The sequence below is a fragment of the Globicephala melas genome, chromosome 12 (assembly GCF_963455315.2).
Source record: "Globicephala melas chromosome 12, mGloMel1.2, whole genome shotgun sequence".
Lineage (NCBI taxonomy): Eukaryota > Metazoa > Chordata > Mammalia > Artiodactyla > Delphinidae > Globicephala > Globicephala melas.
In genome coordinates, this window is record NC_083325.1 from 12,108,595 (window position 1) to 12,124,447 (window position 15,853).

Genomic DNA, 15,853 nt, shown 5'->3' on the forward strand with positions numbered 1-15,853 from the left:
GACTTTGATATAATGAGAAATCACTTTGTATTGTAACTTACTACCCTAATATATAATTTTAGTCATTTGAGTATCTCTTTAGAGACTTTTAAATATCAAGTTTTTCAAAAGTAAAAGACAAGTATAAATTTTGCTTGGAGATATATGTGATGTCTGTTCAACATTATCAGTAGAAACTCAATTTGCCACAAATTAATCACGAATACCTACAATGTCTTCCTTAGAGATGAATGTAATATTTAATTCTCTTAAAAACAGAAAACATTGTTAATTGCTTATTCTAAGGAAAATTGAGAAGAATAAAACTAGATTTGACCTCTCCAGCCATGTATATGTCCTTGTTTCTTGCCTTCCTTATGTTGTTAACATCCCTTAAGAAACAAAACAATAAGGAGCAGTACCCACGAAGTAAAATGTAAAGACTGAATTAATTGTTTTCACTGAATCTAAAGGGAAAAAAAGAATACACTGTACATTATAGACTATTTAAAATAAGCTATTCCCTGTAAACTAGTAGATTGTCTAGTGTGCTGTTTTTTTAACTATCTGAAGTACATTTTAACTTTTTTAGGTATTGAACAGAGGGTTAAAAGTTTTAATGTTGCTCGTGGACGCGGCTTGCCGAAGAAAATCAAACGCAAAGACCGTGGAGGAAGGGCCAATAAAGGGCCTAATGTGTTTTCAGGAACAGATGACTTTCAAGAGGTACTGAGAATTTATATATAATGAGGAGAGGAGCTTTTCCGTTTTGTAACTTATTTGGCTGCAAAAGAAAGCATTGTGATTTTTTTTTAATTTATTTATTTAATTTATTTACTTTTGGCTGCACTGGGTCTTCGGTGCCACGCGTGGGCTTTCTCTAGTTGCGGTGAGCGGGCTTCTCACTGAGGTGGCTTCTCTTGTTGAGGAGCACGGGCTCTAGGTGCGCGGGCTCAGTAGTTGTGGCACGTGGGCTCAGTAGTTGTGGCGCACGGGCTTAGTTGCTCCGTGGCATGTGGGATCTTCCCGGACCAGGGCTTGAACCCATGTCCCCTGCACTGGCAGGTAGATTCTTAACCACTCTGCCACCAGGGAAGCCCAGCATTGTGATTTTAATGCTACTTTCCTAGTAAATGAAAATTTTCCAGTTCAGATCGAATGAGTATAGATGAACTCCAGAAAAGAAGTATTGTTTTAATTAGTTTTGATAGTAGCACACAGATGCACGTTTTGGTGCCCTCGAAATAAAATCGGTAAGTTGGAAAGCACCTCAAAATAAAATTGATATGTCTGAAAGCAAAAATGTTTGTTCTGTTAGTTCTCTGTTGTACTTTCCTTTCCTAGGAGTCACGGTCCCTAGATGCAAATGGCAATAAAATGCTAATAGCTCAATACGTAGCAGGACCAAGAAGGGAGATAGCAGTAAATTCACTTACTTATTACAGTTGAAATCATTAAAAGAGAAAAAAGGAGGTATAAATGGTTGGAAAGATGAATTTATGAATTATGTGTATAGTAGGTATTGAATAAATACATGTTGAATTGAACTGAACTCTGAACAGTACATTTCAACCTTGTAGCGACTTTCTGGATTAGAGTGGTCCAATTCCTGTATTCTGCCACTGTTCCAGTAAGATTTGATTGAATTGTACAGAGCAACGGTGGGTTATCAGTAGCTGCAACCTTGATTGATAGAAAAGGGATAGTAGGGGCTTCCCTGGTGGTGCAGTAGCTAAGAATCTGCCTGCCAATGCAGGGGCACGGGTTTGAGCCCTGGTCCGGGAAGATCCCACATGCTGCGGAGCAGCTAAGCCCGTACGCCACAACTACTGAGCCCACGTGCCACAACTACTGAAGCCCACGCGCCTAGAGCCTGTGCTCCGCAACAAGAGAAGCCACTGTGATGAGAAGCCCGCGCACCACAACGAAGAGTAGCCCACACTCACCACAACTAGAGAAAGCCTGTGCACAGCAGCAAAGACCCAATGCGGGCAAAATTTTTTTAAAAATTAAAAAAAAAAAGAAAAGGGATAGTAACATATTATAATTGGAAAATGCTCAGTTTTCTCATTTCTGGGTTTAAAGATAATGGGCAAAGATTTCTTAATATGTACTCATTAAGGTACTACTTAGGGAGTTGTTAACAGAAAGAAGAAGTTTGGGCCCAAATGAATTTGTGAAACCCAGCACATGCTACGCTACTCTTGGGGATTCTCAGTCAACATTAATGTATTAAACACTCTGAGCAGGTTAGGCATAAAGAAGTCTGTTTTACTTTGTTCAACCCATCATTTTCAAAATTTACTTGACCATGAACTCTTTTTCCTACACACCTACTAACATTTACTCTTAACTCACCGCTCCATGGAAACAAACTTAGAATTTCTGGGTGACTATAACCTGCCTGTCCATCTTTCTAGACACGTGTAGATGTCTAGGATGTGCTGCTTTCACTAGACGAAATTAGTGTGAATGTTTTCTAAGTAAGTCTTCTTCTATATTCAGTACTTATACCCTATATGTGAAAAAATATTAGCTTCCGAGGAAGTGTGGCGTTGATCATGTTACTGCCTATCTCTGAGCTTCAGTTTGCTCGATCTGTAAAATTAGAGTACAGTATTAATTCTAATGGCCTCTTCAAGCACTAACATTTTAGATGTTTGCAGATCTGGGCTGCAACTAAAAGATTTCTTTATCATGTAGTAGAAAATCAGAATAAATTCTTTCTTTTACATTTATCAGATTTAGAATATGTTTCCTTTCTTTATCAAGATTAAAATATGTTATTAACACTATGTCAGTTTATTGGCTCTCATGAGAGATTTCTTCTTACGGTTCCAGAAACAAGCAGGAGCGTGTCAGAGTCCAAGGAAGCAGCTCATGTTCAGGAGTGCTTTGGTGGAGGCCCATCCAGGGTAGAGTGAACATACTTGGAGTGGCCAACATAGACCCATTTTTACCCTTGCCTTTTCAAGGAGTATAATATCCTCCAAAGGCCAGATAAATTTAGGAATACCTGCATGTCCACACTAATTTTCTTGAAAACTCAAGTATAGTCACAGAACATGCAAACTTTTGATGGATTTTAAAGCCTTATTCAGTCTTTTGGCCATAAAACTCCTAAAATTTTTTAGTCTTTATAGTAGCTATTAAATTTTTTTTATAAATACATATTCTTTTCCCAGTAGATCCTTTAATTTCCTCCTCCTTTTAGTATATTTAAAAAATCTTTTATGCTCTTGTTCCCTATACCAATATAATACATCCTCTAGAGTAAATAAATTTTAAAATCACCAAGTGGGTAGTTTGGTTTTTCCCTCCCTTTCTCTGTCTTTTCCTTCTCTCTCTTTCTTTCTTTCTTTCTTTTTTTTTTCTGGCCACACCGCACAGCTTGCGGGATCCTAGTTCCCTGACCAGGGATCAAACCCATGCCCCCCTGCGGTAGAAGCGCAGAGTCCTAACCCTGGACCACCAGAGAATTCCTTCTCCCTCTTTCTTGAATTGTGTTTTCTTTGAAACAGTGTGATACAGTGCAAAGAGTTCTATCTTGATTCTCCTAACATGAAACGTAAACTTTGGCAAGTCACTAACTTCACTAATCTTCAGTTTTCATATTTGTCTAGTAAGGGTGATGAACTAGATTACTTCTGTCATTCTTCCAGCTCTTATAGTTCATAAAAGATCTTAAGGATAGAGGACAACACAACATTGTGAATCAGCTATACTCCTATATAAAATAAAAATTAAATTAAAAATTTTTTAAATGTATAGAGGACATTTGTGGTTCTTCTGTACGCTCAAGCTTAAAAGACCTTCTAGGCACTTTATTTTATCCTGAAATTTTGTTCAAGTTGCTTTAGATTTTCTAGAATACCTTGATTATAGTCAGTTTTCCCATAGTTATGGGTACTGCAGTACTTGCTACTTGTTTAAACAGAACTAAACTGGAAAAAAACAGCCCCCAGCGATCCTCCGTTAAGACAACGAGGTGTATCATTGGAAAGTAACATAGAAAGAGTAAGTTATTAATGAAACGTAGGTACAACTTGGTACATTTTTCAGCGTTTTTTGGGGGGGGAGGGTGATTACCTAATATTTTTACTTTTTAATTTCAGAGTTATATTCCTCAGGTTGGCTCATTGACTTTGCACAATGCACTCTCTTTGGCTGCCTATTTTATTACAGCCACAGTTCCTTGTACAGAAGGCATATGTGAACTGGTCATTTATATCTACCTGTTCTAAGTGAGCCTAGAAATAGAAAATGTTTGTAAGTAAAATTTACGTAGATTTAAGACATTTTAAATGATCCTATCAGAGTAGAGTATAAGCAGTTTCTTTGCGTTTTCCTTGGGCAATTTGGGTATATATATGTATTTTTTTAAAAGAACCTCAAAGATTCTCTATTTTCCTGGTATTCTTGTACTTTTTTTCAGAATCCTTCTAGTAAAATGTGTATTTCATCAGTTGGGAGCCCTGAGGGTCAGATTTAAGTTTAGCCATCTATTTCCTTAAGTGTTTGCTGAGAGGCAGTTTCCTGTTTTCAGTAGACTGTGCTTTGTTCTCCATCTTCTAACAAATTGAGGGAAAAGGGAAAACTGATATCACATCAGAAGAGCAAATATCAATAGTTATTAAGCTCCTCGATGTTCAAGGCACTGTGCATGCTAAGAGCCTGAAAAAGAGTGATATTTTATAGCACTCATGAGTGGAAGTCCTTAGCTTGGCTAAGCTTCATACTCTCTTGCTACTCCACCCTCTTATACTTGTAGCAAAAGTTGAATAGGAGACTGAGGAGAAGAACTAAGAAAAACAGGTAGGGCTGTGAGATTTTCTACCACATACTAATTTTTCTTAATTTTCTTAATTTAAAAGTTAAAGATAATGCATCCTCCATTTTTTTCCTATAGAAAGTACAAAATAACCACACACGCAAGCAATCTATAATTTTTTAGAGATATACCTAGAGACATACACTGTTAAAGGTAGGGGTATATTCTTTTAGTCTTTTTCTTTGTCTTTATTATTATAAACTGGGATCACATTTTCACTTGGTAAGGTATTGTGAACATTTTCTTATGTCCCCAGATTGTCTTTCCATCCTATGATTTTTTAATGACAGTATAATATTCTACCACCTAAGTGTATCATAATGTGTTTGACTTGTCTCCTAGTTTTGGATGGGTACAGTATTTCTAGATTTTGTTTTGTGTGTTTGTTTTACTTGTAAATAATTCTGCAGTAGTTATTTTTGTGAATAACTCTTTGTGTGCCTTCCTGATAATTCCTTCAGAATAATCCTGAAAAGTACAAATTTTGTGTCAAACAGTATGGATATTGTACGTCTTCCATCAACAGTACATGAGAGTAAATATTTTATTGTACCTTTGCCAAAGTATTATTGTTAATTTTCAAGATTTTCATAATTTTATTTTGAAAAATGTAGTTGTATGTCCTCATTAAATTAGAAATAGCGTTCTTTGCAACTACTAGTATAGCAATAAGCACTTTTCTAGAAGCATATCTCTCTCCAAGTAAATGAATAGCATCAGAATGTCCAGTCTTCACTACTTTTAATAATCAATGTATACTGCTTTCTAGATTCATTTGACTATACATTTTAATACCTTTTTACTACTTCATATGTTTTATTTAAATAATTTTTTTTCTTGCAGTATAGTAAACCAGGGAAAAAATGGAAGGTTATGACTCAGGAATTTATTAATCAGCACACAGTGGAACATAAAGGAAAACAAATCTGTAAATACTTTCTGGAAGGGAGATGTATTAAGGTAAATTTATAGGGGTATCATAAATCATTTTAACTTCTGAAATAATCTTTAAAATGTAAAGTCATTTTAGGGGGTGGTTAGTTTTTTCATTTCTCATATAGTTGTAATAAAACTGGTTCTTCAAAATGTATCTTGCATTGAATACTGTATATCAGAACTCATTTAATTATATTCTGGGGCAGTAATATAACTTGTTGAAATGAGATTTTATTTAACAAACACATGATGCTGACTGTATGGCAAGTACTGTTCAAAGTAGATTACTAATATTAAATGTTTTAATCTTTACAGTGACACAGTGAATTGTAGTCACTGTTATTATCCTCATTTTTAACATGGCCAAACCAGGAGGTTAAATAAGTCCCCAGAGTAGCTCAGCTACAAATGGTGAGTGCTGGTGGAGCCAGGCAGTATCCTCTGAGGTCATGCTGACTGTGCTGGCTCTCTGCAAAGAGCCACATCCACTGTCTTGGGCAAGAATTCTAAGGACTGTTTGAATTATTATTAGCTCATTATTTAAAGACTGGAGATATGACCATAGTTCTACCATGAAACACCATGGAGAAAATTCAATTCAGTGGTTTCTTTTTTTTCCCTCTTTCTTCTTTTCTTTTTTTGTTAACAGGGAGATCAATGTAAATTTGATCATGATGCAGAGTTGGAGAAGAGAAAAGAGATCTGCAAATTTTATTTACAAGGATATTGTACCAAAGGAGAGAACTGCATTTATATGCATAATATCCTTTATTAAAAACATGTTAACCAAAATATTGTAGTTTTCAAGCATCACTGAGACTTTAAAAATCATAAGTACAACCCAGAAAGCCTAGTTTGGTTTTAAATTTAAAATAGCACGTTATATAAACCAGGTCTAATCAGCCTTTGCACTTCAAAAGGGCAAACTGAATTTTTTTCTTTAGGGAAGCGAAATAACTTCCCTTTGGAAAAAAATCTATGAAATAAATATACTTCATATTTAATATACTCAGCTTATAAGTATTTCAAGAGACTGTGCTTCCTGAAGGAGTAGTTCGCAACATATTTATTCTGTGACTAAATGATTATTTACTTAGGTTCATAAGTAATAAATTGTCATTGTTGGAAATTATTAAACCAAAGTCTTATCAAATCTTACCACCTAATGATAAGCACTATATATTCTTCCCTACTTCTCCCTTTGGAAATCTATACATTTCAGTTGTATTCCTACCTCTACCCCTATGGCATTTCACTATATATGGTCCTTTAAAAAAATAAATAAATAAAAATAAATAAATAAATATATATATATATATATATATATATGTATACTGTCCTTCAGTAAGGACCTTATTTTTTTCCAAATGGTTAGCTCATTGTCCCCTCTTCACAGATTTAAAAGATCACCTTAACCATATTCTAAATTTTCCTCTGCATAATTCTGCTTCTATACTACTGTTACACGTTGTGCTCTTTGACCATTCCCCTCTGTAATATTATATTTGATATTTACTAGGGCAGATACTCCTTTTTTCTTTATCAAAATGTTATGATAAATTTGTCTTATTCAGTCAAAGAAAATTTTTTTTCAGATTTGACGTACTTCTTTAGAAACCAGATACCTTACTGAACTGTTTCTTAAAGCTTTCCATCTATTCTTATGTTTTTCTCCATAGTCATGCCATCTGTGGGATGACAATTTCAACTGTATTGTCCATACTTCCAGAAAAATGTTAAATAATAGTGATTGTGGCAGCATAATACATGTTTCAAAGATAATGCCCTTTTGCTTTGGCTGTAGTTTTAATATTGATTTTTTTTAAAACTCAAGTATGTATATCCTTATTTTACTAACAGTTTTTAATATCAAAAAAAGATCTTGAATTTTGTCAGTTGCCTTTTGTATCTGCTAAGATGATCACATGATTTTTCTCTCTTGACCTTATCAATGTGATGATTACAATAATAAATTTCCTAAAACTACCCAGAAATTTCCAGAACATACACTACCTGAAAATGGTATATTTTTCACTATACTTCTAGATTTAATATTTTCTTTAGAAGTTTGTCTCTAAAATTTTAAGTAAGATTAGCCTGTAGTTTTCATTTTGGGGATACTTGACATATCAGACCCCTTTATTTTCTTCATAGATATGAGCTCTTGCTACAAAATTTATTTGTTCTATATTTTATTTTATTGAGTAAAGTAACAGAGTTTACATAATTAAATTACACTATAATATTTGCTATAGCCATCATAAATATTTTTACTTTAAAAAATTGTTTTCTTGAAAAAGAATAGATACATATATGTGTAACTGAATCACTTTGCTGTATACCTGAAGCTTACACAACATTGTAAATTAACTATACTTCAATTAAAAAAATGGTTATTGAGAAAAAAGAATACTAATGGAATTAGCTAATTATCCAAGCTTAACATTTATACTTAACATTTCGTATCATGGTACTCTCAACAAACTATTGAAACTTTAACATGACTCTTTTGATCAGTGGTGAAGGCATCTAGATTTTGCACAGAATTTTTGGCATAATTTATATTATGGTAATTTGGGAGATGATTTGTAAAATCTTGACCCAAAGCTCTTTCTAAGGAAGTCTGTGTTAATTACCCACATTACTAACTCTGTTATGATAGAAGATATAAACATTTATCACTGACAGAAAAAAATAACAGGTAATATAGTTTGTACAGTCAAGTTTTTTTTAAATACAAAAGTTAAGCTCTTAAAAAATGTTTTCTAGTTTTAATAGAGTAGAGGAGACTTAAAATTTTTTGAATGTTTTGCCATGTATTTAAAATATTTAAAATTTAAAAAATTGTGTGATTATAGAAAATTTAGTACAGTATTAGTAATAAAGTCATTGATTCAGCAGTTATGTTTTTGGGTATAAAAATATGAGAGTTTGATTTTACGTGGTCTATTCCTTAATATTTTTATTTACATGAATTTCCATGCAAGTTCTATCATAGTGGAGCAAAATGTTACCAAGGAGACAACTGTAAATTTTCACATGATGATCTCACTAAAGAAACAAAGAAACTTTTGGACAAAGTGAGTAATATTTTTGTACCTTGATTACAGATTCATTTGACTTGAATCATGTTTTATAAGTCATAGTTTATAAAACTCTGCTGAGAGATCAAGGACTTGTTAGTTTATGTTTTATTCTGTTAATGTAATGTGTTAGAAAAGCAGGAATATTGGACTAAGAATTAAGAATTTTTTGTTCTTAAAAGATTAAATTATGTGATGTATATGAAACACTTCATACCACTCCTAGTAAATAGTAAATGCTCAATAGTGGCACCTGTTATAGTATCCTTTACTTATTAATGATAGTAAGTAATACAATTGCCTTAACCTTAAAAAAAACAGAATCTTTTGTTCTTATCATTGTTCTGCCATTAAAAAACCTAATTTTTTGAACCAGTCCCTCATAAATTTTATTTCTCTCAGTTGAGCTTCTGTTCAAATGCAGTTTATTTATTTTCCAATTTTACTGAGATATAATTGGCATACAGCACTGTATAAATTCAAGGTGTACAACATAATGATTTGACTTACATACATCTTGAAATGATGATCACAGTAAATTTAGTGAACATCCATCATCTCACATAGATACAAAATTAAAGAAGTAGAAAAGATTTTTTTCCTTGTGATGAAAACTCTTGGGATTTACTCTCAACAGCTTTTATATATAATATACAGCACTGTTAATTACATTTACCATGTTATACTTTACATCCCTAGTACTTATTTATCTTATAGCTCGAAGTTTGTACCTTTTTAGTACCTTCATCCAGTTCTTCCTCCCACTACCTTGGTAACCACAAAATTTGGCCTCTAAAAAAGCTAATTTACTTTAAGAAATATCCTTTGCCTCTTTGAACCTCATATTCTTTATAAAAAAGTAGTTAGCTATCTCTGATCTATTTCAACTTTAATATTGTATTTTTCTATTGACAAAACTAGTTTACTCAAGTCGTCACAGTTTTAAATGTGAGGAAGAAAGCTTGTTTTGAAATAGTAATCCTTGCCAATTATTTTTAGGTGTTGAATACTGAAGAAGAAGCTACAAATGAAGATGAAAGAGAGTTAGAAGAACTTAGAAAGCGTGGCATAACTCCTCTTCCCAAACCGCCTCCAGGAGTTGGGCTTCTGCCAACCCCACCAGAGCATTTTCCCTTTTCTGATCCCGAAGATGATTTTCAGACAGATCTCTCTGATGATTTCAAGAAAATTCCATCTCTCTTTGAAATAGTTGTAAAACCTACTGTGGATTTAGCACATAAAATTGGGAAGAAGTAAGTTAAATTTTTCAAAAAATGGCTGCATTTTCCCCCTAAAAATTCTTATTAAGAAACTAACTTGTATTCCATGTCAATCATATAATTAAACTTAGGTAGAGGTAGCAGATGTCTGGCATGCACCCCAACTGCTGCTTCCCACTTCCTTTTTGCCCCACCCTCTGCTGCCTGCCATGCCATCAGTGCTTTTCTGTACAGAATCCTTAACACAGCTTCAGAAACCTCTCCACACACTAATCCTGAAGGGCACTGCCAGGTGGATGGAACTGGCATTCCTACCACCTTGTTATGAGGCAGGACTGTCACTGATAACATCTTCAAATAGTGGGTAATATGTCTCCAGCATATTCATTCTTTTAGAGAAGTCGTTCCTTGGGCTGTTAGAGGAAAACCTCTGGATAAGGCTGCATCCAAGTTTGCATTTTCCGGTCCTGTTTCCCATCCACCAGGGTCTGTGCACCTGGGCTCTAAGTCCCATTGTTGATTATTCTTTTAATCCTGAAGACTCGGGGAAGCAATGAGATCTCAGCAATTGAGGAATAAGAAATCTGTAGCAAATATCACAGTTAATATGAGCCATTAAAAGTATTTCTATTGGGCTCCCCTGGTGGCGCAGTGGTTGAGAGTCCGCCTGCCGATGCAGGGGACATGGGTTCGTGCCCCGGTCCGGGAAGATCCCACATGCCGCGGAGCGGCTGGGCCCGTGAGCCACGGCAGCTGAGCCTGCGCGTCCGGAGCCTGTGCTTCGCAACGGGAGAAGCCACAACAGTGAGAGGCCCGCTTACCGCAAAAAAAAAAAAAAAATATTTCTATTAAAGTCAAGAAGAAGACAAGTCTGTCCACTGCTTGGCTAAATATTATAGATTAGATCCTAGTCAATGCAAAAAGAGAAAGATAGAATAGATATGATTAGAAATGGTGGGGCAGACTCATTATTTGGGCATTTTCCCTTAGTAAACCCAAAGGAATCACTGACAAAACTATTAGAAGTTGTACAGTTGTTCCTGGGTGTCTCAGGAGGATTGGTTACAGGAGCTCCATGGATACCAAAATCCACAGATGCTCAAGTCCTTTATATTAAAATGGTGAAGTATTTGCGTATAACCTTCATACATACTCCCGTATACTTTAAATAATCTCTGGATTATCTGTAATACCTAATACAATGCAAATGTTATGTAAATAGTTGTAAATACAATGTAGATACTATGTAAATAGTTGCTGGAGTACATACAGCAAATCAAGTTTTGCTTTCAGAACTTTTTGCAATTTTTTTCTTCTGAATATTTTCGATCTGCAGTTGGTTGAATCTGTGGATGCAGAACCTGCCGATATGGAGGCCCAACTGTAATTAAATTAGTAAGATGCCCAGAAGGAAGAGCAACATTCAAAAACTAAAATCTTTTCATGTCAAGCAATAACCAATTAGAAATTATAATACAAGCAGTACGTTTATACAGTATAATTCTAATTTTGTTATAAAAAGGTCTGTGTGTACCTAGAAAAAGGATTAGAAGAGAACCAATCAAAAAGTTTATCTCTGGGTGATAGGATTAGAGATGAATCATATTTATCTTTGTATTTTTCTATATTTTTGAAAACATCAATATTAAGTTTTAGAACAGATGATAGTAAGCAGCAATTTAGAAAACTTGTGTGCTAAAATGAAGGCAAGATACATATGTTGGTGTTTCTACTTATAGATAATATGGAATAAATTGCTTCTTAAAAATATAGTTTTCTCTTCTGATACTGTAAAACATTCAACCAATATCTATTTAGAAATGTAACATTCTTGTTTGCCTCTTTTCTTTGAACTAAGAAATATTATTCTTTTGTCTACAGGCCACCAGCATTTTATAACAGTGCCTCACCACCAGGACCACAATTTCAGGAAAGCAGCCCACATACTCAACATATCTATAGTTCTGGGTCAAGTCCAGGTCCCGGACCTAATATGTCTCAGGGACACAATAGTCCTGTGATGCACCCAGGCTCCCCTGGACATCATCCATGCGCAGGACCTCCTGGTCTACCAATGCCGCAGAGCCCACCTTTGCCGCCTGGTCCACCTGGAATTGTAGGCCCTCACAGTCAAGCGGGAGTACTTGTTCAACCGGATACACCTTTGACACCACCAAATATGAGTGGTGCTTACCATTGCCCTGGCTTTCCAGAACACATGATGAAAGTACCTAGAGAGAATCACTGTTCTCCAGGTTCATCACACCTGCAAAGTCCTGGTGAAATGCAGCTCAATACCAATTATGAGTCCTTACAAAACCCAGCTGAGTTTTATGATAATTACTATTCACAGCATGCTGTACATAATTTTCAGCCACCCAATAACTCTGGTGGTAAGCTTACCTTTTGAAATAACTCATTTCTAATTTAAAATATCTGGAGTCCTATTTTTCTTTAAAAGCATGGAAAGAATGCATGTTTTAAATAAAGCAACGTAAAATGTGATGAAATTGAAACATTAAAATATGATTTAAATTTAACCAAATATTTGTAACAATAGACCTTTAGATAACCTTGAAAAGTGCTTACAATCACATAATAATCTGATAATCAAATGTGATATTACTGTAACTCAATTTCTTACAACTCACAGTGGTACTTGTCTAGTGGAGTTTTACGCTAAATCAGTGTCTCTTTCCGTGTTATGTATGTAGATGGGACGTGGCATGGTGAATTTGCCCAGCATCAGCCTCCTATCGTTCAAGACTCACCTACCCGCGGGAGTGGGTCTGACAGCAGCAGTAATGTGACAGGCCATGGCCCCCTGCCTGCACCAGGTCTCCTCCCTGCAGTGCAGAGAGCTCTTTTTGTTAGACTTACTCAGAAATACCAAGAAGATGAAGAACCAGGCAGCACCCAACCTCAGAGGGCACCAAGCAAGGAAGAAGGTGTGTCAGGTGGTATGATAGCATCTTACCTATTTGGATCACTCAGTTCCTGAAATGGTCTTGAATAAGTTAAAATTTGAAAAAGGAGTTCCTGTGAACTATCTATTCTATTTCCAATTTATCTCATAGCTCCTATCTTCTTGGGATTGATTGTAGTTTCCAGTGCCATTGATGCATTAGTAGTTAATTGCAAAGGGTTTGATTTGAAGCAATAAAGAGACTGAAGCTGGAGTGTGAGGCCTGGGCAAGCAGACTTGCTATTATGCCTTTTTTCTTTTTTCTTTTTTAAAGAAAATAAATAGAACAGGAACAAGATACCTTCCAGTTCAGGAATTTTAACCTGTAACTCAAGCTCAAAGTTATTTGATTATTAGATTTTCATGGGCAGAGGCTGTATACTTCAGGTTCTGCTATGTTATTAAGGAATATTATTTTTAATTTAAAAGACTACGTGGGGACACTAAGTTTCCCTTAGTATTTTTGATATTGATATGTGTACAGCAATTAGTTAACTCAGTTAAGGGCAGAGAACTTTAAATCACCCAGTTCTTCTTATGAATTACAAAATTGATGTTTGGCCACTCTTAAACATGAAATTTAGGGCTTCCCTGGCAGTCCAGTGGTTAAGAGACTGCACTTCCACTGCAGGGGAGACGGGTTTGATCCCTGGTCTGGGAAGTTTTGCATACCTCGAGGTGCAGCCAAAAAACAAAGCCCCATGAAATTTATGAATAACTATGTAAAACTAGATAACACTAGGTAGCTACAAGCTATTATATAAACATTGTTATGTTTTCAAAAAAGGTGTTATTAACTCTTCATTTATTTAGCATGACAGGGAAATGAGGAATTTCTAATAAGTTAATTCCTGTAAAATTTATGTGTACTCTTTTAGGTGCTAATTTTATTATTATTTTTTTTGCGGTACGCGGGTCTCTCACTGCTGTGGTCTCTCCTGTTGCGGAGCACAGGCTCCGGACGCGCAGGCTCAGCGGCCATGGCTCATGGGCCCAGCAGCTCCGCGGCATGTGGGATCTTCCCGGACCGGGGCACGAACCCGCGTCCCCTGCATTGGCAGGCAGACTCTCAACCACTGCGCCACCAGGGAAGCCCTTAGGTGCTAATTTTAATACGCAGCCATTTTAATGGTAATCTTTCTTTAAAGTAACAAAGCTTTATGTTTTCATAGATAAGAAAATTAAAACTTTTCTACATGATATAAAATTTTATACTATAATACTATAAAATTGGTAATGTTTTATGAGGCTTGTTTTCTCGGAATACAGAAAACTTCTTAAACAGCTAGGTTTTTTGTGTTTTTGTTCATTGTTAGAAATTTTATTGCCTTTATAAATTTTATTTGTCCTTTGATAAAATGCTCATAGAAACCTCTTAACTATCATTTTCTGTCTAATATCTGCTTTCCACTGACCTTTCTCTACTGTTCTACTTTCTTTCTGCTCTATATTCATTCTTATTCCAAAAAGAATTTAAGACTGCTTATAAAATACATTGATATGAAAGTGAAAATAAAATAGCATCTTACCTATTTGGATCAGATTTGGATTGTCTTACCTATCTGGATCAAGTACCAAATTCTATGAGGAGTGAAGCTCCTATACAGAAATATTTAAAATAACTACAACAGCTGAAAGTGAATCACAAGTCTAGCTCTAGACTTCCTGGAAGTCAAAGGAAAAAAAAAAGAAAAGAGATCCGGTGTCTAGAAGTAGTTTTTTCAGACACCGAGATATGAGTAAAACTTTTTGCCATTGTGATATAATATTGATATATACTATTTTAAGCCACATCCCCACCCTAAATACGAGTGCTTGTTTTTGTTGTTGTTGTTGTTTTGGTTTTGGTTTTGGCTTAAACAACAGATATTTATTGTCTCACAGTTGTGGGGGCCAGGAGTCTGAGATCTAGGTGTCGGCAGGGTGGATTCCTTCTGAGGGCTGTGAGGGAAGGATCTGTTCTACGTATTTTTTTTTTTAACATCTTTATTGGAGTATAATTGCTTTCCCGAGTGCTTGTTTTGTCAGCACTGTTCTGTTCAAACTAAGTGTGTAGCACTAAAGTTCGATGTTGTGGAAACACATTAGTGAGCAGTGAGATGAGGTAAAAGTGAGAATATATATGCTGTTCTATTGATCCAAGATATTCTAGGATACGTATGAGTATGTGTACATATGTTCGTGTATGTGTATATATATATATATACATATATATATACATATATATATACACATATATACATATGGCCAATTCAGAGATAACCTGTGTGTGTTTTAATGGAGAGGAAGGAGACTCGCCCTCCTGAAGCATCAGTTTTTATTCCCTTCTCTACTAGAGAGAAGACCTCTGATGGTTAAGCGTCTTAACATTGTGCCTAATACACTAGGGTTACATAGGCTTTAAGAGTAAGGCCCAAAGTGTTCTCGTAAAGTTAAAGTATATAAATTTTAGGCTGTTAGTTTTCTTTGTTGTTTTTAATTTAATGTTTGAATAATTAATATATTCACACAGGTCAAACATCTAAAAATATAGTATGAGTGAAAAGTCCCCACCTGAGCCCACACTTGCTCGGTTTCCTTTGCTTCCTTAACCATCATTGTTAGTGTTTTGTTTTCTTTCCAGGTATTTTTTTTTTATAGCCCTCCCTTGTTATCCTGATAAATCCAGAGCTATGAAGTTTAAGGGATTAAGCTATGAAGTTAAATCCAGAGCTATGAATTAAAGAGAGCCAAAACATTTTGGTATTCCTTTTCAAGAGTGTTTTCCCTTCTCCCCCAGCTCTGTCTTACCACACATTTCTGAGCTCCCTTTGATCAGTTGGAATTAAAGGTTCAGACT

General features: G+C 35.2%; 1 protein-coding gene across 1 annotated transcript in view; it reads left to right on the plus strand.

Annotated features, from left to right (window-relative positions):
* The window catches only part of ZC3H6 (zinc finger CCCH-type containing 6), a 58,674-nt gene that overhangs the window by 34,696 nt on the left and 8,125 nt on the right, over positions 1-15,853 (plus strand). Inside the window, exons 5-11 of the mRNA XM_030837370.2 lie at positions 572-705; positions 5,654-5,770; positions 6,396-6,507; positions 8,717-8,826; positions 9,829-10,082; positions 11,931-12,442; positions 12,764-12,997. Coding sequence (XP_030693230.1) covers positions 572-705; positions 5,654-5,770; positions 6,396-6,507; positions 8,717-8,826; positions 9,829-10,082; positions 11,931-12,442; positions 12,764-12,997 — 1,473 coding nt within the window. The remainder of the gene's footprint in view (positions 1-571; positions 706-5,653; positions 5,771-6,395; positions 6,508-8,716; positions 8,827-9,828; positions 10,083-11,930; positions 12,443-12,763; positions 12,998-15,853) is intronic.